At 41.3% G+C, this 23,436-nt stretch overlaps 1 protein-coding gene across 2 annotated transcripts in view; it reads right to left on the reverse strand.

The window, feature by feature from the left end:
• Positions 1-22,578, reverse strand: part of LOC137587556 (ERC protein 2-like) — a 149,359-nt gene extending 126,781 nt beyond the window's left edge. The window contains exons 1-7 of one of the 2 annotated variants that reach the window (XM_068304054.1): positions 22,461-22,578; positions 18,919-20,015; positions 15,139-15,882; positions 8,223-8,267; positions 5,757-5,912; positions 4,269-4,358; positions 3,192-3,359 (exon numbers count right to left, since the gene is read on the reverse strand). In XM_068304054.1, the coding sequence (XP_068160155.1) occupies positions 3,192-3,359; positions 4,269-4,358; positions 5,757-5,912; positions 8,223-8,267; positions 15,139-15,882; positions 18,919-19,761 (2,046 nt within the window). In that variant the 5' untranslated portion in view covers positions 19,762-20,015; positions 22,461-22,578. The remainder of the gene's footprint in view (positions 1-3,191; positions 3,360-4,268; positions 4,359-5,756; positions 5,913-8,222; positions 8,268-15,138; positions 15,883-18,918; positions 20,016-22,460) is intronic. The other variant, XM_068304062.1, reaches the window with a different exon arrangement.
• Positions 22,579-23,436: the final 858 nt, after the last annotated feature.

Genomic DNA, 23,436 nt, shown 5'->3' on the forward strand with positions numbered 1-23,436 from the left:
AGGGACGAATTACTGTGGGCAGCAGTTACACAATACTCACACATGCAAGCACACTCATTATTTTCCACGTTTTCTAGTTAGGTAGAGACAGAAGCTGTCTTTAACTTTGACTGACAAATGCATACATTTACTTCTTCGCATTGCATTCACGCATAGTGTCTGCTTTGTTCACTGAACTGTCTTTTATTAGTCCTTTACTGAGGGGAATTGCTTCACATTACTGGGAAATCAGTGGCTGCTGAGAACTCTTAAATGAATTTGTTTTACTGATGAAAGGATACTTAGTGATTAGAGTGGATGGAAGGAACAAGAAGAGAAAGAAGATTCTGTGAGAATAGCTGTGCTTTCTACTCAAATGATTGACAGACAGTCAGGAAATGCAAGGCGGGCTTTGAGCTCATCCAGTATCTGTACTCATCCTCAGGTTTGCTCACTTAGTCCAGGAAACCCTAGCCCTTCTTTTGCTGGGGAAATGCCACTTCAATGAATGGAGAAAAAAAAAAAAAACATGCTTGAGACCAGAGATGGGTGTCTGCCAATCAGCAGTGACAGTGTATGTGCACGTGTGTGTGCATGTGGAGATGGGGGATGTTGGATCTGATTCCAGCGTGCTGCAGGAGCCTCTGAGAAATTTAAAATGAGATACAATGAACAGCAGTGTGCCAGTTCATTTATGATGCAGTAAAATAATAATTAATAATTTACATGAACCAAATCTTTATCCCAAAGTTAAACTGGTTAGTTTTGAAGCTGGTACTGAATGTACGATTATTTTAAAATGCTGGAACACTACATGTGTGTAAGTGGTTTAAGGTATCCTGAAATAAAAACGAGTAACATGGATTATAGTAAAATATCTGTTATAAACACAGTTCCTAAATAAGGGATGAAAACTTACTGCATCACAAATCTACACACAGAGGTAACACACACACACACACACACACACACACACACACACACACACACACACACACACACTGTATTTCTTTGCATGCAACAATAATACACACAAACAAAAATCACACACACAAAACATACGCAGGCACAAACCACCCGCTGAAAACCAATTCCTTTTAGTATGATGTATTCAGCAAACTGCAAGGGCCAAAATTCCTTGCACATGTATGGACAATTAGGCCTAATTTTGGTCCAAATTGCTTCCTGTAATGATGAGTGGACATAGTTAGCAGGCCTCTCTCAAACACAAAGAGATCTAAAGTATCAGTTCCAGGTCTACAGAGTGATGGAGAAAATTTTTCTTTTGCCCCCACCTCTCACCCCACACACGTGCACATCTACATCTCTTGATATACAAAACCCTCCATCACTATCAGCAGTGATAAAATCATTAGAAGCAGAGTTTATTCGCTGGCCTACCCACATGAACAAGCCCACTGGTGGACTGGAGGAGCTGCACACACACACACACACACACACACACAGATGCTTTTTTTTTTTCCACCCACCTCAATGATCATGTGAGATATAAAACAAGAAAGATTCTCAGGCAGCAAAGACGTGAGTCCAGGTTCTAACACAGGATTAACAAAGCTTTGTCCAAATACGGCTTTGCATTGCTGAGACCTCAGCATCACCTCTCAATAATCACGTATGACCCATTAACGGACTTGTTGCACTTGGCCAATAAAGCTGCAGCCGTGGGGTTGGATTCCAGACTGAAACTGTAGCAAGAAGTTTAAAGCATCTCTCCGCTTCGTCTGTTTCACAGATTTATGAACAGTGGGAGTCTGTTTGACATGAATTTTCATATCGTTTGCACAAAATGTGATGCTAGAGGATGTTTCTGAAGGGATGTGCAGAGTTATGGGCATGTTAAGCATTTGTACTTTTCAGTGTTACAGCAGAAAACACAATTTCCCTGATTTAAGGCTGTGGTTGAATGCATCTTTCTTTTACCGCAGTGAAAAGGCAATATATCAGTGGGTGATGGTGGTTAACCGCTGCCACCGTCACAGCCACCCAATGGGAGAACACAAAGTGTTCAGATACTTCATTGCAACATTTGACAGACAAGGGAATGGAGCTTGATTGTTCCACTATCATACAAATCTGTCTGAGAGCGAATGAAAGGCTTCTTCCTTCAGAGACTTCACCAGTTAAGTCAATTATTTCTGTTTCTCCAAAACTTTTTTTTTTTTGCTTGGGAAGAAGAGATGTTTGACTAGCTCCTACATTATTCACCACAAGTGAGGCAAAAAAACAAAAAAAACATGACACATGAATTGGCCTACTGATGATGCTGATGCCCACTGTTAAGTCAAATAATTTTAAATGGCGAACACCAACTGTGTGTATTACAACATGTTCACTATATTTTAAAGTCAAATACCATAAGCCTGTGTTTAATGCAAGCATTTAGTGTTACATTAATGATGGTAAATAGATGGGGGGTTTTTTCTTTCCAGTAATCCTTTGAACTTAAGGTGGACAGTTAAGAATAACCAACTGCATAATGATTGTGTTTTTATATTAAATAGAACACATTATATCTACTCCAGCAGTTTTCACCAAGAAAAAAGAAAAAAATACCGAAAAATGGCACTGATGATGGTAATAAGCTCAACCCACAGTATACGTCACATGACCACGGCGGTGTGGTATTGTGGTTATTGTCACAGCCCTAACCCTATTCTGATTAACCGTCACTAATGCTGCTCCCTCCATTTGTGGGGCCAACACATAAATGAGTCCTGCTTGTTCTACAAAAAAGTGAAAAATCATGTGTATCCATCCCATAATTCCTATTTTTTATGGTGCCTTCCTTGGCAACGCTGCCCTCCTTCCTTTCAGTCTGATGAAAATTGGGCAGTCTCTCCACAACCCTGCTAATAAACAACCTAACAAACCAGAACGAAACCTCCTTGACAGTGGTAAAAATGGAATTGCTTCTTAATGGCTATAATACCACAGAAATCTAAAAACAGGCATAATCCCTCTCTTCTGTAGTTGTTGTAGTGACATCTAGACATCTAAATCCTCAACCACGACATCCATCAGAAGCTGAATGCACCTGAAGAAGAGATTTCCAAGAAGCTGGTGGGTAGCGGTGTCTGTTGTGGTGAGAATTTGCATGGGTGGCTGCATTTATGTGCATGTATTAAGTTATATGTGGTTTTGTACGTGTGTCTGTGTGGTGCATGTATGTGCGTGTGTTCTTGTGTACTCACCTCTGTCTGCAGTGTGTTTGAGCGTTGCTCTTTGGCATTGAGTGATTCCTTGAGCACCTCGATGTGTTGTTGGGAATCCGAGTTCTGATTGGTCAGCGTTTCTAGTTTGGTCTGCAGGGCCTGCATCTCTGACTCCTTCCTGTTCAGGTCCTGCTTCAGCTGCTCTGCCTTAAAATCAGAGGAACACAAGCAGAAATGTGAGCAGACGGTTACACCTGCAGATGACAAAAACTCTAACAGTAAAATGATTTTGTTTATAGAAATAAAATCAAAAATATTTTTCATCCTTGACAGATTTTGTAAAAGAAAAATATTTGATAACTTTCCTTTCATCATTTTGTCTGAAATTGTACATAACAGTATAATGTACAGTATGTAACATTATATTCATTAAAATTGTGTCATGTCAATTGTGTCATCTTCCACCTATTTGGAGAGATACTACACCACAATATTAAATTATCACAAAGCCCTATTATTGGTCCTCACTCAGCGAATCCCAGGCCTACTGTATGCTCAGTGGACACACAAGCCAAACCAGACAGGGGGTGACAAATACATGCAGGCATATTGAGTTATGGAGAGCAATATTACACTCACATAGCTGACAGATTACAGATTATTTTAAAGAAGTCCATACAGAGCAGGTCAGAAGGCCACAAAGGAAATCAAAATGCACCAACAAAGGGAGGTCTCTGTGCTCAGGCTAAATATGTGGAGAAGATTATCATCTGCCTGCCCTTGCCAAAAATGCACAAAGCTGATTTGAAAGACAGATTTCTGTAATTTTGCAAGCAGGGTTTGCCTCATAGCAAGAGGATTGTGACTGGACCCAGCCGTGGCCAATCAAGCCTCACTCGTAGTGAGAAAGAACCAAAGTGATTGGAGAGAAGGGGGACTGAATAACTGGAGACAAGGAGCCAAAAGGTGAAGCAGAGTCAACAAAGGGGCTGCATGAGACAGATCATAGAGGTGACAGGAAGTCAGACAATGTGTAGGGAGTGTATAGAAAAAACCATTAGAAAATAATTAAGCACTATAGAGAACATAAGGAGCAGTGACTAATGAGAGGGGTACTTCTGCTTGTTGGGTGATCCAGGGCTGTTTGGTAGGGAGGAAGGTGGGAGTTGTTCTGATGGAGGACACACATGGGGGTAAGGCCTGCTCCTACAGAGACACAAAGACAAGAAAGACAGCAAACCACTAAACTACAACACAGAGGCAGCTGGGAAACGCTGTGAAGAGTACTCAACGACACAAGAGGCCTTGTTATACATGGAGTCTGCTAGAAATTATTATCTAGGTAAATAAATTCACTGGGTGATACTTTAACAGCATGTTCTTGAAATGTTCTGGTGTTTAGAGTAAATTAAAGTCCAGAGAGCGACCAAACAGAAAGGGGATGTTGTCCTTACTGGTTTCTCTTTTCACATCAACACCAGTCACCTCCAGGAAGTCTAGACTAAAGACTAGATCTGTGTGTATCTGTGTGTGGTTGGCCATGGCCGCCAACCTGTAAGTATTTCAGATCCGTATGAAGGAAGGTAGAGCTCTCTGCTCTGTCACTGTAAACTAACGTTCACCTGTCAGGGCGCCATTCATAAAAACACCTCGTTTATTACTACATCAGGATCGTTCCCATTAATGAACCACAGACAAGGTTTTTTTTCCATGGGGTTTTATGCATAAGACTTATCCATCATGAACTACAAACTCTGTGAAACCTGAAGCTACCATGTTTAATGGCATTTAACGGTTTTATGTCTCCTCAATTATGATCATGTGACCATTCAACTCGGTGCATGTCAGGCCATGCACTGCTGCTTCCCATTGAATAAACCAGGACAGCCTGAGTCAAGCCAGTCTGAAAGTCTTTCTGTCAGCTTAATCTGAAACCATGAGCAGACACGGTGCAGAAATTGAGTTGCAGGCCTGTGCCAACCCCCTACCTCCACCCCACCCCCACCCCCTCACCACCACTGTTGGGTTCAAACAGCATGATTGTAGTAAAGTAACACTGAGAGATCCTCAGCTCAATGTCCCAAAAAATTACAGTAGGTGCTAGAACTTTAATTCTAGTAGTTTGGGGGGCATTTCTTGTTGGTTTCATGTAGCTACTGTTTTGCTGCTCAAATATTTGCTGCATTGACATTTCTATTGACGCGAAAGACTTTCACACATACATAATAAAAAAACATACACAAAGATAAATTCACACAGAATGTTCACACTGCTCTACATGATACTAAAGATAATACAGCCCAGAGGACCTGGTAAACATGGTGACTAGAAATCAATCTGGTAACTATAAATAAATGGGTCCAGGGTTCCAAGTTCTTTCCAGGAGACCTGGAACTTTTCTGTGTTCAGAGAGGGTAACAGTATAGAGCAGCCCAAACCCAACATAGACTTGCATGCAGTTTAGTAAGACTTGTCCACATTAAAGTTTCCAACATGCAACATGAAGAGGACAGGTTCTCACACAGTTGCAATTGACATTTCAAGGCAAAGATGCATCACTTGGGTCATGCAAGTCATCTCAGGTTAAATGCAAAGACATTCTACCTTAGTCTTCATGAATTTAGAATGACTCTTGTACGCCTCCACCTGCTTGAGCTCCTCCTGCCTGTCATCAGGGTGGAGCAAACCATTGGTCTTTAGCATCTGGACCTCATCCTCTAAGTCTCTGATGTTCCTCTCCAGGGAAGAGATCTTGGTGTCCTACACCGGCAACAGTAGGCAGGCAAAGAGTCAGCAGATACCCCATTTTGATTATTTAGTTCTAAAAAAAAACCTTGTCATATGCATTTCAGCACAAATTTGTCAGCTGTTGTTCATATCTCTAAAATGATTCAGTTTATCTGACAATTTAAATCAAAACCACTTAAAAGGAATCATTCGATTTCAAGTGGTACATTCATTCATTCATTTTCTACCGCTTCATCCGCCATAGCAGGTCATGGGGAGCTGGAGCCTAACTCAGCTAACATAGGGCGTGAGGCAGGGGACACTGTGGGCACGACGCCAGGGTTAGAAATAAAAGTTTATCAAAGTTTGCCCTTTTGTTTGTTTGTTTTCTAAATACGGAGTCAGAATGACAATCTGAAAAGATGTGTCAAATTATCTTGATTTTACTCGAATCAAAATTTTGCTTAATACCGGGAAAAAGAACAGGTTATCAAAGAAATAAAAATAAATAAAAAATCGAGCATCATATAATGCACACTGAGGATTCACAGTGTTTAGACCAATTTTAAACCATACATTATGTCATGAATTGTGGACAAAACCACTTTGATATCCTCATTTGGTAATCTAAAGATTTATTTATGAATTCTCAAATTTGAATTCTAGCTGTGACCATGTGTGTTTGAGGCAGCAGAGATGTTGTACAGTTGACCAGCTGGCTTTGCAGCACATTGATCCTGTTGGATATGTCTTAGAACCCAAGCACCACTTGTCCATCGCCATCATGCTGCATTGCAGCAATGAAACATGACAGAAATACTTGACAGAAACCTATTTGGAATCTATTTCTTTATACTATAAGATGACATTCTAACAAACTAGAGAATTGAAATAGAAAAGAAAAGCAGATGAAAGGCTCTTCCACATTGCGTTTACTCTTAAGACCCAGAAGCTGTGTCTGCGGTACAAACCCAGAATCTCCCACAGCTTGTCAATCAGGGTGGGAAGCGATTGAGTCTCAGGGTTTAGATTTTGGTTACTGAAATTGTCTGCCACATCCACCAAAATTTGGACAGCAAAAAGTTGTGAGGCGAGGACTTTTCAAAGTTATTCAACCATTCAATGAATGGTTCAAATGACAAATACTGGCAGCTTAACCCATGCATTATTTGCCTTGAAAATTATTTGGCTTAACCAACAATAAGAAAAACTTATATTATATTATATATAACTTACATATTTACAGAACACCTCATAGTATCCTGTATCCATATTAATGTGTACCCTTTTTTTTATGACTGGAAAAATGGGGCAAATACCGAGGCAGACATTTGTATGCATCATATATATATATGTGTGTGTGTGTGTGTGTGTGTGTGTGTGTGTGTGTGTGTGTGTGTGTGTGTGTGTGTGTGTGTGTGTGTGTGTGTGTGTGTGTGTGTGTGTGTGTGTGTGTGTGTGTGTGTGTGTGTGTGTGTGTGTGTGTGTGTGTGTGTATATATATATATATTTTTTTTTATTTTATTTTTTTTAGTAAAGTCTATAAGGGAATGAAAGGGTCCGTCATGGACAGGTCCTGAGGTTGTTTAGCTGCATGAGTTCAGACATACGTTAAATGCCAAACCTTGGAAGAGAAGAGAAAGGTAATTGAATAAATGGAAGCAGATTGCATGATGCCATCAGCACAAACCACAAGGAACATGTAAGCATCTGACCTTTATTACATCCTCTGACATCAGCCTTGCCAGCACACAGTGCTGCGTATACCATCCTAAATACACAAACACACATACGCAGTGCAAAGAGGAGGGTATGAACAACGCATGCAAGCACGCAGGCATGTATGCACGCACACACACACACACACACCCACATACACAAAGAGTGCATGCATGGGCAAAGGTTTTCACTGCATACCCAGTACAAGATGGGGCATTCAGACATCTTTGTTAGTTCTTCCAACTTACTCAACACACACACACACACGCGCACGCACACACGCACGCACGCACGCACGCACACACGCACGCACACACACACACACACACACAGTTAATATGAAAATGTTTCTATGCAGTCCATGCTATTGAACCATTTTAGATGTTTTAAGTTTCAAGTCAGGACAGAAAAAAGGTTCACCAGAGGAAGAGGAACAAGTGAAGCCCTGAGAGAACACAAATGGTAACAACAAAACCAACTACTGAACTACTGTATGTGATGGTACTGCAGTCCAACCTAGGAAACATTTTAAAAGTGATAAATGGAAACACAAGTAGTGCATATTTGCAGCTCATGTTTGTTGAGCTGACATAAAGATGAAGAGGTGAGCTCTCATTACTGTACCTGCCAGACAACATCTGGGTCAAAATAGAAAGATGGGTTGGTGTTCTGTAATCACAAAATGGAAACATACACCACTTAAAAGGTAAGAAACAACACAGACAACAACAAACACAGTTATATATACAGAGATAGACATGACCAACATAAACAGTTTCATCAACATTTACTATCAATCTAGGACAGTTTTAGAAGCCACAATGCAGGGGATCTTCTCAACACCAACATTCCCATAGTTGGATTGTTCTCCACCATATGCCTTGTCCTTCTGGCAACATTTGTTTGGCTTTTTTTACTAATGAAAACTGTCAAATTTAATTGGGGCTCTCTCATGCATTTACAACAGTGTGGGCAAGCCGGGATTGCACATGTGCAGTTTGTTAATAGGCAGACAAATCACAAAGTATGTGTGAAAAATAACTGTGGCTTTTCTGTAAAGGAACCACTTTTAGAACAAGCATTTGCTGAATGAAGACTAAATACATGTGAGAGGGTGGGTGGGTGGGTGTGTGTGTGCACACAAGACACATGTGGAGTCAACTGCATTTTTCACAAGTCTAACGACTTCAAAGGGGGCCGAGATGAGAGTGAAAGCTTCCATATGTGACATTTGAAACAAATTGAATATGTTCTCCACTCTGCAGAGCCGGTAAAGGCTTTTACTTGGGCACGGCTGCTCCACCAGACAATTAAGACAAAGTTTTTTTAAATCGTCTGCGCATCCATGTGACTCCATTCACAGGTGACCAGGGACAGGGGTGCTCACATTACAGCAGGGCTCATTAATAACTCATTTCTGTCGGTATGTGGCTTCAATCGTGCTGCAACTTAGGAGAAGCAACGCTGCAGAACCGGATCATAACATTAATATAGTCATTTCACTCACTTAACACTATTTGATCTCATTCTCTAGTGTTTTTGGAGTTCAGAGCTACTATATAGTTGGTGTTATTAACAGCATAGAACAGTAATATTTAAGAAACTGCTGATTTATCTCAATCAACACTAGTCACAAATTATCAATGAAGGAATAAAAAAAAACCTGCCTGTTCTCACTCCTCCTTAATTCCTACCTTCATATCAATGACAGTCTGCAGAGCCCTGGTCTTGACTGGATCTGCCTGTAACTGGTTCCGACGATGAAGCTCCTGGGGAGGGACCCGGTAAAAATAAGCCTGGCGGCTCATCATCTTTAGTTCTTTCTAATAACACGCAGATATACCAATCAGTCCCTCATTCGGCAAAATATAGAAGCTAAATGGAGCTATGTTATCCTTTATTTACACATCCTCAAAAGGTATAGCTTTGCCAAAAAAAAAAAAAAACTTCTTTAATCTTTCAGCTGATCGCTGTCTGATGCTCTCTCAAGGGCTTCTTTCCACCTCTTACTGACGTCGCTGGTGTCAATTGTCTCTGCTCTCTATTGATATTTATTCCTGTCTCTATATGTTAGCAGATCGGAGACGCACTCAGTAACTCTGTGTCTGTCATTTTTTTTTAGCAGTCATCGCTCTATTTCTCACTTGTTATCTCCATCTCTGCTGCAGATGTCTCTGGCAGGCTAGAGCTCTTTCCTTAGCAATACTTTGTGCAGGCACATGCGCTACACTTCTTCCATAAATAATTAATGGTAGCTCTGACCATTAGCTGTGATGCCCACACAAAAGCACTGACACTTCAGAGCTAACTGCTCTACGCATAACAAAAAAACAACAACCACACACTACACAGAGCATTTATCATTTCATTGTTGTGTTATGTTGTTGTATAGTACGGACAAAAACACATTGCATATAAAAATAAAATCAAATTAAAAACCCGATAATTCCAAATGCCCCAGAGATAAAAACACATCTGACAAAACAAAACACAACACCTCTTTCAAGCAGTGTCATCGAATAAATAATGGAATGGAGCCTTGAAGCCAACACAGACAGCTGTCTCATTTGCATGTGAAATGTACCACTGCAACATCTTTCCAATGCAACACATCAACAGTCATCTTCACCGCCGCCCTGTGTCCACCTGTAGGCTCGAGGTGTCGATTTCTGCTGTGACTGCAGGAATCACAAGCCTGGACTGGTGAGTAGAGCACCTCTACTGGTGCTGATGGGGATTCAGGGCCCTTCTGTTGTTGCAACAGTAACATCCTATAGCATCATCTTTCATTCAAGACCATTGCATTTAACTGTACATTTTGAGTGTATGTTTTTCCAAGTGAATAAACTGAAGGATGCCTGTTGCTTCCTGGTTCTGATGGCAGAGGCAAAAATACAGAATATTTCCCCTATTCAGTACAGGATGAAAAAAAATACACACGGCACAGACACACAGGTGTTTTTGGAACCACATGTAAGACAAACCAAAGCTACAGGTGGACTAAAAGACATAAAGTGCAATAAATTATTACAAGACCAAAAAGCAGAATAAGCAGAATTCAAATTTGTAACGAGAAAACTGAAATAATGTAAAGCAAAACTGACAAAAATCCTTAATACTCCATCATACATGGATGAGAAAAAATATTTCAGAGTTATGTTGTAGAAACGAAACCTGACGGACAGACAGACAGCTGCTGGACGGACAGGAGGCATGAAAAGAATATAATCATTCACCAGCGTACAGAGAATTAATTCTTATTCCCTCTTCACTTTGTTCATGGAGGGAATAAAAATAATAGCAGGAGGTAAAAGGACATTCGCATTAAAGCAGCTCATTAGCCTGTCGGATGATATAAAGGCATGAGGAGACGCAGAGTAAGAGGTTACAGGTTGCCAAAATTTCCCATTGCTCCAATTCTTCCCAGTTCTCTCAAAGAGGTGAAATGCCAGGAGATAAGGAAGATAACGGGTGTATTTACTTCTTATCAACAAAGGATTAAATTACAGGTAGAGAAAACGGGATAAATTAAAGCAGTGCAAGAAATCATGTCATTGAAGTTTCTTCGACTCCACATGTGTTTGAGGACCAAGCATATGGAATGAATAGGATCAAAACGTAAGACTAGAGCTATAAGTGCCGGCATCCTGAAAGAAAGATGTGGTCAAAAGGTTCAATTCTAGCCTGAAGGCAATGGTGTCATATATGCCACGAACATTCTAGAGAACGTGTACAGATCCCTCAGAGTCACAGCACACACTGACACATAAACTTATCAATCATGTTTCTGTCTTCTCCCCAACAGAAAGAGGAAACACATTTCTTGCCACAAATGTGAAAACACTTCTCCTTTAAAGTTCAAAGACAGAGAAGAGTTTGGAGAAGACAAAAGGAAAATCAAAGGCCGAGATGTGACGACGGGGGGGGGGGGCAAGAAGGTTCGAGGGGTGTAATTTCGTCCCGATAAACCTTTCCGCTTGAACATTCTGGGAGATCAACAGAGCGTAGCGAGTGTGTGGTGCCCGGGGTGTGGTGGGGGAGAACGGTACATCGGCGTGTTCCTGAGTGTCGTGTGTGTGTGTGTGTGAGTGTGTGTGTGTGTGTGTGTGTGTGTATGTGTGTGTGTGTGTGTGTGTGTGTGTGTGTGTGTGCGTGCACACATGCATTTGCCTTTTATACAGGTTTTTTTTTTAAGGGACTTCATTAGGCAAAAAAAAAAAAATGTGGCCAATCACAAGAAGAGTGGAAAAAAAAATCCCGATCCAGGACAAGCTTTTAACCAATTAACCTAATTGCAATAGATAGCACTCTGGCCCGAGGACGAAGACCAGAGAGTGTGGGAAATGTTAATTGTCGGGGCAAACATACAAAGACAGTAAGGCAGAGGAGAAATCATGGATGAATGGATGTCACAGCATCATAAAAAGAGCAAAAATGGATAAGAAGTTCCTTTAAAAAGAGAAATTTGCTGACATCAGCTTCCACATCTCAACATGCTCCCACTTGTACATTCTAAAAAACGCTCCATCTCTGAAGCTTCATCAAAGTTTGAGGGAGAGAGAGAACGCAGGTAAAGACAGAGAGGCTCTGCCAAAAACAGCCCAGACTTTACAAGCCAGTCCTACTATAGAAAAACACGAGGGCTATAAGTGCTTTGCCATTACGCTCTCAACACCAGAGCAACGTTACTGAGTGAGATGTCTGCATGTACGGCAGAGCGCCGGGTCCTAGCCGAGGTCCCAATGAAATCTGCAGTATGATATATATGAAAGTAGATATGCCAATTCCAAATACAAAAATGTCACACACACACACACACACACACACACACACAAAATGCATGTGTGTGTGTGTGTGTGTGTGTGTGTGTGTGTGTGTGTGTGTGTGTGTGAGTGCACCCTTGGCAGCAGGTCAGGGTTAGGCAGGAACAGACCAGTGGTGCAGCTGTTATTATTGAGTCTACGGGGACCTGGCGGCTGGGGAGAGCCGATTAGACCCAGATTTGTGCCTCTCAGCGTGTGTGTGTGTGTGTGTGTGTGTGTGTGTGTGTGTGTGTGTGTGTGTGTGTGTGTGTGTGTGTGTGTGTGTGTGAGTGTGTGTGTGTGTGTCTCACAGTTCATTGCAGTGCACTGAGCTGCCACAGAATTTAAATTGTGGTGAGACATCCCCCTCTTGTGGACACCAATAGTATTGGCAATATTTCTAATATTCAGAATTCAGTCAGATTAAATATATAGTTACTTGTTTGTTTTGTCACTGTAAGAGTTTACGCTGATCGCACTAAGAACCACTACACACAGGCTATTCCTTGACAACACACATCAGCAGGTGGAAGTGTTGTAGGTCTGTACCCACACAGGCTGCATACCAGAACACCATACACAAATAAAGACAGCTGGTTGAGGTAACTTCACATCTGGCTGAGTGGACAGACAGACAGATGGGGGTGGGTGTGCCTGCACTATCACTGGCTTTTCAGTAACTGTGAAACGTGTAGGATAAATCACGCCTCTGACACGTAGGCATGAGCCAAGCGGCCTTCACAGGAAGTAGCCTGCTTCCTACAGTTAAACAAAGCAGAGCACCTGTTGAAATTTACAGGCACCTCAAATTTTAACACTCATTTTGACCAGCCACACTAGAAAAACCACAACCACATCACATTTAGTTATTTTCCCTACAAGAATCATAAATAACCAATCCGGCACTACAGTTTTTAAAAAAAAAACTCAAGTCAAAATATATACATAAGCATAATTTTGACATAATTCAGTATAATGAGAGATCCCTCCAGGAGCTACTTTTGTTTGAGTTTTATTGGTGTATAGAAAAACTGTTCATTGATACTAGACAATGCAGTTTATGCACCAACATTAGTTTATTCCTTGTTTTGAATGTTTAACTAAACCGTATTTCAAACCTTTAACCGCATTAAATATTTGAAAACATTTTGATGTATTTAAAGGCTAAACAATATAAAAAATATACCCAGGTAGGGCTCCACAGTATACAACCATTCATATGAATCAGTTTCATTCCCTTTAAGCCAAGCTTTTGGTCTGGTTTAAGAACCTAAAGATCAACGCTTATACTTTGGTTTAGTTCTGCTCTATCTGTGTAAACCCATAAACACACAAATACAGTACCTATCTATCTATTTTATACGTAAATACCTAAACAAACATGCACACAGTATATAAATACACAGACACAAACACACTCCATCATCTCATCTCAATCTCTGAGACGAGGGGGCCACAAGCAGACGAAGGTAGAAAAAAAATGAAAGAACAACAGTCTCGTCTCTTTTCAATGAGGGCGGTCGGTGTGTTTTCCCTCATTAATCATGTATTAATATTCAGACAAACACAGCCTGTTTTTCCACCTTAGAAAAACACTCCTTTCTCCCGTCTCTCCCTCTCTCTCACCTTTCAGACCCCTTCACCCCTCCTCTTCCTCCTCCTCCTCCCTTACACCCACAGTATGTGTTAACGTGTCAAACAGTTAAGTATAGCACAGAACAGTGTGTGTGTGTGTGTGTGTGTGTGTGTGTGTGTGTGTGTGTGTGTGTGTGTGTGTGTGTGTGTGTGTGTGTGTGTGTGTGTGTGTGTGTGTGTGTGTGTGTGTGTGTGTGTGTGAGTGCATAGGTACTCACCTCTTACATACATAACATGTTTGGGTCCCACACATACACACACATACACACACACATGCTCAAAAGACATTGCTTCAGTGTGGGCAGATATACCCACACTCAATCATGACACAATCGTCAAAGTGTTGGGCAACCGGTGCGATGAATTTCCCATCAGCCACCAGCAGCCTAAGGAGGGGAGTGTCCAGCAGCGCTAAGCTGGCAGGCCCCAGATGTGCACGCACACACCACCAAACAAACACACACGTAATCATTCGAACGGAGCTCGGCGGACGTAGAACAGACAGACAAACAGAAACGTCATGAAAAGAGCAGAGGCTGCAAACACACACAAAAACACACACTGACAGAGAGGTAGAGAAATTAAAAGACTAAGAAGATTTAAGAGTTAAAAATAAACAAGAGTGCAGAACAGACCACTCTTCATCCTCCTGGAGACACCGACACTTCATCATCACTCAGTAGTGGACGGCGCTTTTATGAAAATGTTTTTTAATTCTGAGATTGTGCATACTTATGACACACACACACACACACACACACACACACACACACACAACTGAATCAGATTGTGAAAACTGCGTGGCTGAGCGCAGGCTTAGAGCTCTCCGTATGTTAATCTGGCCCATTAATAAGACTTGCTGAGCTGCTTTCCACACAATCACACACAACATGCAAAAAAAACATCTCTTGTTGTGTAGAATCTTAAGACAATATCTGCTTACTATTAAAATTACATGACATTTATAATGTTTCTATGAGTGGAATTCATTTTCACCTCACACGTATCTCCAAAACCTGAACCTGTGTTTTAAGTGCCCAAATAATTGTTGTGTGTTTATTAGTTATGATCACTTTGATACTATAAATTAATCAGATACACACCTCTCTAGCATGGATGTTCTCCAACTGGGCATCAGCTTCCTGCATCGCCGTGGTTACAACACCTGTCCGCTGTCCACGACTTTGACCTTGATGACTTTGGCCTTGAAGCATCTCCAGCAGCTTCTGGATGCTCTCATCTCGGGTGCCGAGCGTCTGCTTCTGTGAGTCAATCCTCATTTCCATTTCCTCCATGGTCTTCCTCAATAGGAACAGCTCCTTGGCCTGCCGCTCATGCTCCGATTGCAACTGAAAGAAATTATCTTCCGACGGATCCAGAGGGGGAGGTGAGGAGAATCCATCACACCCAGGTACCTGGCAGGGGCTGCAGGGCCGGAGTGAACCGGAATTTGGAGCCACGGCCTGACCTTGACTGGGACTGTAGAGGGGCTTATTTGGACTGATCTTTGGCCCAGGCTGAAGCGTGTTCCCTGGACTGATTCTCTGCCCAGTCCCAGCAGTATTACAGACATAACCAGGGCTGTGAATGATCACATCAACTTCATGCTGCTTTGAATTGTAGGTATTGGACGGGCTGCATCTCTTCAGTCCAGAGCTGTGCAGATTGCTGGGACTTTGTTTGGGGCTGTGCCCAGGACTGGGCCCCCCTCTGTGGTCCTGGTCTGTACGGAGCTCTCGATAGGACCCAGAGTTCCCATGCTGTCGCTGCTGCTGCTGCAAGCGGCTGTTCATCTCCCTGTGAGCCCTCAGCTCCTCCTGAAGCTCCTGAACTGTCAAGGGAAGCTGCTAAAAAAGACATTAATAGTCACTGATTAAAAAACAGATCTACCAAACACAGCATTAAAATGTTATGATGACAGCTGCACCTAAACCACATATAAATTGCGGTACATAAAAACAGACCTTGTTTCTTATGACATCTCCAGACTGCAGCAAAAAGAAGCGATGAATGGGAAGCACAGATGTAAAAAAAACAAAAAAAACCAAAATAAAATCATGAATATAAAATCATTTTAGAAATGGTGTTTTTCTGGTGTCATAAGATTACATGGTTTGGCCACCAGGAGGAGATGTTTCTTTGGAAAACACAGGGAGAGAACAGATGGATGTGAAGCACAACTGGGTTAGTAAAACATGGACGAAGAAGAAAATGAAAAAAAACCCTTTAAACTATCTACATGGTAACCTGAAGTAATTATGTCATACAAAAATGTAATAAGATCTTGGCTGAGAAAGTCACTTTCAACATTGTCTACAAATGTAATATCTTCCATGCAGTATTCTTCAGTTATTGAAACCTTTAACAAAACATTTGCCTTGAATAAGATTCCTGGCATTTAATGTTCAACAATATTTGTCTGAGTGACTCAGTGATGCATGAGCAAGAATGAAGAGGTGTGCTGATGCAATGACGGATGTGTCACTGGACAAGAAGAGGTCCCAACTGGGTCTTACTTGAGTCTTACTGCCGTTACACTGCAAAATATTACAAAATAGAACATGCTAAAATGCATTTACAGCTCTAATCTTTTCTACTTGGCAAATAGAAAATGATTGCTTGCTTGTGCTTACAGCCAAGGACACATAGCAGTGATAGAAAAGACTGCAAAAACACAGGGTCTTACTCAGCACTGAGCACGAGAGAGAATAATTGACATAGGCGTTACTAATTTTTCTTTCGAATAAAGATAGCACTATTTTTTTCACAGTCTTACTGCTCTGCTCGAGTCCAGACGGTGGGGCATGCCAAGGACACAGAGTTATGATGTAGGAGGAAGGCGAGGGCGAACAGGGATAATCAATGCAACAAGCTTGCACTGAATATCAAGTTAGAGTGGGTGGACAATCTCTCACACAAACACACACAAACCAAAGCTGTAGATAGACAGTATATACAAGAATACATATACAGTACACACACACACACACACACACACGCACACCAAACAGGTGGTGAGGGGGAAAAACTCGCCAGCATGGCTGAAAGAAAAGGTGACACTCCTTATGTTAATTTCAAGGTTTCACTGAGAGACTCATCAGTCTCAAAGGACGAAAACAAGAGAAATGCAAAAGAAAAAAGAGAGAAGTGATAGTATGAAAGTGAAGATGAGGAATACAGGTGAGATAAGAGGCAGCCTAAAATAGTCTGAGGTGTAACTTTCTCAAAAAAGATAGAAATTGTAAGAAAATGTTTGTAATGTCTTTGGTCTCTGTGTTAAGATTAATAGTTCATGTCTGACAGATATGAATAGTTACCCATAAACAAACAAGAGTGACTCTCATGAGAGATCAATATTTCCATCAATACTCTGATCGTTATCAGCCCATGGTGCCTTTGTCTCAAAGACAGAAGGAGGCAGAAAGGGTGACAGAAAGACAGAAGTGAACAAAAGAGCTATAAAAATAAATGCTAATTACTAAATAGTACTGACTAAGGTTTTGTTTGATAGATACAATGAACCAAATGAATGTACTTACAGGTTGAATAAAATAATGGGTGTATGCTACATAGATTCAACAGTAAATTCACATTAACTGAATAGAAGAAAATGCCTTGAAGAAAGGGGTAATAATGATGTTGCAAAAGGAAATGATGAAATTGTAAAAGATTTCAATTCCTGGATGAGAATTAAATCATGAAAATCTGCTGGTCCGTTTTAATGTCCCACAAAAGACACAACATTATAGACCAATAACTAACATTTAGCTGCCCCCCCCCCAACTGAAATGTGGTCACTTGTTTGTGATAAAACTGTATCTTTCTATGTTCTCCTATAAGTAGAGTGGGACAACATTTTTGCCATCTCACAAAATGAAACAATGGAAATTTCTGCTGAAACCACTTTGATTAAAAATACACCATGTCTCTAGATTGGGACGATGGAATAAGAGAAATATCGCAAAAGCATTTCTGGGAGATGTTTCAGAACTGAAATCTATAAATCTGTGCAGCATTTACAAAGTTTCTGGAGGACCAAAGTTAAAAGGTACCAATCTCCAAATAATCAATTTTTCTTTATTGATATTTGTTCTTAAAATAAATACAAAACATGTTCACGTGTGTGTAGGTGTATGCGTGTTCTGTGTGTGCTATAAATACTAAGAATATAATTATTAATTAAGTTTTAGCATACTAATGTGAAACCACTGCATAAATTCAACAGTGTGAACAATTCTCTGTCAGGATTAAAATAGTTCTTATACAGAGTCTTAAACCTGTAGTCACAGGCACACAATTTATTAAAATGTCACACAGACAAATGAATAAATTAAACTGACAGCAAGGGATGTGAAAATATAGCCAATGAAGGAGCAGATGTACTGTATAGTGCCGATGCAGTGAGGAAGACAGATGGATAACGCTACAAACTGAGTGAGACAGGCTCCAGGGAGAGGTGACACAGGACAGACTGGTCAGGAGGAGCTGTGAGGGTTTTTTTTTTTTTACAATCTTCTCAACACTTAGAATGACTGACACAAGGGCACATTCCCATGGAAACAGAGAGAGTGCTGAGCCTGGCAAACATATTTACAAATGAACCGCACAGACGCCTTTTGATGTAACCTTGAAGACGAGAGCAAACGTCGCGGTGTGCAGCAGGACCGGGGGGGGGGGTAGTTAACACAAGTAGACACAGTGATCTGTGATCAAGTGAGTGGACAGAACAAGGTTTGTTTCAACATCACAATTCCACCATTTGATGCAGTAAACAGTTGTGTTTCAGAGGTTTGTCCATGACCATTCACTATTCATTTAAAAAAAATTAAAGTAGAAATTGAGAAATTTTGAAACAAACTTTTGACTTTGTCATATTTTCTCACCTGCAAAACATCTGGATTCATCCTGTACTGCTCTTTTGGGATGGAGGTCCTTACTCCATCCTCTAGCCTAACGCTTTTGTCTCTTTTCACATCTGGGCTCCAGAAGCTGACGTTGTTCATGCTGTGGCCAGACCTCCCATCTCTCCCTCCATCCAGCTCTCTCCTCAGATTGTCGTTCTCTCTCTGCAGATCCTTCAGCTGAGCCTTGAGCTCAAAGTTAGAAACATCTCCAGCCGAATCCAGAGCCTGTGGCTGTCTCCCGGACTGACGTCGAAGGCTGGAATTCCCTGTCGGATTCAATGTTTGCTCTCCGTACGGGTCCGACGGGTGATGCCGTCCATAGCAGGTGATGTTGGGGGTGCTGCCCATGGCTGTTGCCCGGCTAGTGTGGGGGGAGCGACTGATGCCTCTGTCCAGCGTCATGGTGCCTTTGGGGTAACTACCAGAGGTCTCTAGGGAATCCCGTTCACTGGGGTACAAGGTGCCTGTTGTGGCATAGGCAGCACTCAAAGACTGTATGTTCTCCATAGATAGAGTTTTACCCCCTGAAGCAGTTATTCCTTTACCTGCTGCTGTGGTAGATTTGACCTTCGAGGCAAGCCTTGACGCTGACATTTGACCTCCAGACATTTTAGACATTGGTACAGGTACACCTCCTGACACAGAGCCAGGTTCTAGCCCTGAGCGAGAGCCTACATTTGAGTTTAGGGCCTGCTTGGCTTTCCCCTGTTTGGGCGGTCTAGAAAAGCGTGAATGAGATGCGCTACCATCGGCGTGCCCACCAGCCTTTGGGGCAGCAGACAGTTTGGTCTGCATGGGCTTGGCTCTAATGTTTAAAGGCATTTTTTCATATGGCAATGTTCAACCTCCAAGAGGAATAGTATTTTACCCCCGTTATGGAACCAGAATGAATAACAAGGTCGAAAATGAAGGCCACCTCTTGTCTTCTCAATTTTCCTTCGTCCATCCCTGATCGTTCAGGGTTTTCAGATGAGTTTTATTTCGTCTTAGTAAAAAAAGTGGCATAAACTGTTTGCTTATGGACACACAGGCCAGAGGTCCCAGGGTTTCAGCTAAAAAGCATGACATCATTGATTCTGGACAGGTGAAAGAGAAAAAGTTATTGAGAGAAAATTAATGGTATTAAATATAATATCGAATGCAGATTTACTATATGTCTGGGACTTAAATTCACTTTGGCATTTTGCATTCTTTTTCCATTAAAATCTTTTTTTTCTTTTTTTTTTTTTTACTTACGATTGCCAATACACCAACTTAACAGAAGAAATAACAACCTACACAAAGAAAGTGGTATAAAATTTGCAAAAATTATTATTTTAATTAGAAGGTATTTGCAGCAAACATTTGTAACCAAGTCTGTAAACCTAACCCAAAATCAAAATTCCAATGAAATGCATGTCCTTGGGGTTCTGTTAAAGTAAGTGATGAGCAGAAAGGATCAGAGGACACAGATGTCCCGTTACTCTGGGTGACAACTCACAGTTTGCTCACCCTGAGTGTGAACAAGATGACATCAGTTCAACTATGACTACAATTTTGAACTAAGGAAAGTGAATAAGTCCTTTATGTAAGTAAGCCACACCCAGTAAGCCTACACAGTGTATGAATCATTTCACTGAATTCTATCCTGTAGTCTTGAGGTGGTGTGAGCAGATCAACAAGAAGCCAAAAAAAAAGCAGAAAAGAAAAAAAAACATGCAGCTAATTCTTTATTGTGGATTTACTTAAAGATTAAAATGTTCAATTTTTGGCATGTTTCATGAAAGTCTTTCAAGTAGTTTTTAATGTTCTGCTAAGTATTAAATTAAGTCACTAAAAAGGTTGGTTCTTGGTCGGGGTCATTGTCTTAGCAGGAAGAATCTCATTATCCCTACAACCCTTTCTCTTCCTTATTGGGTTAAGGAGTAAACAATTTATGTTTAACTGCTCTGGATAAGTGGTGTATCATATTACTGATGTCCTGGTCATTCCACTTGATCCCTGCTATATGGTGGGAATCACCACACCACACAATGAAGGAGATAAAAACAGGTGTAGGCACCAGCCTGCTCATTTCAGCACCATGGACAGCACTCAGTTTGTGAAGCTATTATGAACCATGGCCGCTAAATTATTACTCATCTACAAACATCAGGAACAACAGAGATAAATTGACCGTAGCCACAGGCAAATATCAGAGAGAATTGGAAGACCAATCTCAATTACCTGCCATCCCTCTGGGTACTTAAACAGTTCATCATCAGAATTTATCAGGGCTGAAGACACACCAGTGCACTAGGCTTCAACTAAAAATAGGTACTGGAATTTGGGCTAAATCATATTACAGCAAGTACAGCATTACAACACTGTGTTCACGTTATGAAACATGCCTATAAATTATTTTCCTATATGTACATGTGAAATGGAATATTTGATCATTTATTATCTCTCAGGCAAAAATCTCTGAAGCATGTTAAAAATTGTTCTCAGGAAATGAAAATCAGGACATTCCCGCCCATGGTGGACCAGATATTGTGGACTGTCTGCAAAACAGAAGCAAATCCAAATCATAATCCCTCCTCTAATCCAAAGGGATTGGGTGCTGGGAGTCACAGCACAGGATGCAACTGAGAGATTGGTTAAATCTCCTTGTCAGTCATAACATAGCTGTCAATCCCTTATCCATCATTGTTTCAGACAATGAATTTAGCTTTATGTGCCAGCAATGGAGTCATCATTCCCGCAGATCATTCCAGATCATCATTTGTACGTTTCCATTGCCAACTGACCACGAAAACGAACAAAAGTAAAACTGAAAACATAACTTAATCTCAAACAATGAAAGAGGAAACACGTTAGCGTGCAGGTGTAATGCCATCAGCTGGATGAGGAATCATGACTTCATGCAACAGTTTCGATGGGGGCACGCCAAGTTTACGCAGCTGTGCGCCTCCCCGTCAACCCGTAAAGACAAGGCGTTAAAAGGTGGAAAAGAAACAAATAATGAAAAATAAATAGATAAATACAGAAATAACAAGAAGAAAACGCCTCACTTCACGAACCTGCATGAAACCTTTGCAAATAGTTTGTCGCCAGCTGTTTCACCGAAGAGGGAACCCGAGCGGCCGCCCTGTCGATAACGTTGCGCTCAATGGTGACGTTTGTCCGTACATGACCTGTCCGTTCTGACACTTCACCATCCCACCAACCTGTCAACCAAACTATCAAGTAAGCTGCCCTGTAGTTCAGTGGCGACACGACTCGTAAAACGGCCGTTCCGTTTGATAACACAGCTTTGAAAACGGACGCCCGAATGACTACTACGACCATGGAGGATTAGTTTCCGGCTTTTACGCGCACGGCGACATGAGTTCGAGCGACTACCTTATATAATAATTAATCTGACACACAAAACTGAGTTTCATTTGTGAAAATGTTGCGACGCGCGCACACACACAGACACACACACACACACACACGCACACACACACACGCACACACACACATACATACACACCAGGTGTGCGCGCGTTCTGGTTTACCAGACAGGTTCCGCTCCATCGTCGCGTCGTCCCGCCCGGACTCCGTCAGACCCCGGCGTTCGCCGCATCTCATCTGCTCGGTTCTCTCCTGACCTGTCCTATCCAACGGGACCTCGTGGACGCGCTTTTCCAAAGCCGGTGCGTGCGCGATCAACGCAGCATGAACAGCGTTTGATTGGTGGACTACTTTTGTTCATATTGTTCTTTAGTGTTGGTTGGAGATGGCGCTTCCGAGGTCGTAATCTCCAGGATTCAGTGACTACTTTGACTGTCATCAATAATTTAATCAACTTTAAGTGAGGTTTTTTGTTTTGTTTTGTTTTTAATGCATTAATTGCATAGACACGTGGAAAAAAAAAAAAAAGGTTATTGGAAAACTCCTCCAGTCTATTTGGAAATAGAAAAAGCCATTGACTTGTGAAAGCAAAGTGGATTTACCCCGATAGGTTTATAAATGGACTGCAGATGTTCATTTTTACCCAGAAAAAGCGGAACTACAGTCATGTTTGAGGTTTTGCTCTCAGAAAAAAAGGTGGTTTGCCAGATGGAGTTTTCACATCAGGTGTCTGTGCCATCTGCAGTTCCTGGTTCTTAAACCTTTTTCTTGTTATTTTTAGTATCTTTGGATGAACTGATTTCATTTATTCTATTTTATTATTTTCTTCTTGTCAGCGTGCAGCCTGCAAATTAACTTTAATAAATCTTTATTAGTTTCTGACAGGAACTTGTGAGACTTATGTTACTGTAAATATGTGGAGCATATTAAGGCATAAACCTTTAAGGGCTATTACCGGTTACTTTTCTTCCTAACAAGCATACAATGACAACTGTAATTATAGGATTGTGGGTGGTAGACACGCCACCTTGCTCCTTGTTATATTTAAGAAATCAAGCTTTTCAGGTTAATCTAGCTCAGATTTATTTATTCAGCAATGTAATGGCATGCAAAGTTCTATATAATATTTACTGTGTGCCC

The sequence above is a fragment of the Antennarius striatus genome, chromosome 2 (assembly GCF_040054535.1).
Source record: "Antennarius striatus isolate MH-2024 chromosome 2, ASM4005453v1, whole genome shotgun sequence".
Classification (NCBI taxonomy): domain Eukaryota; kingdom Metazoa; phylum Chordata; class Actinopteri; order Lophiiformes; family Antennariidae; genus Antennarius; species Antennarius striatus.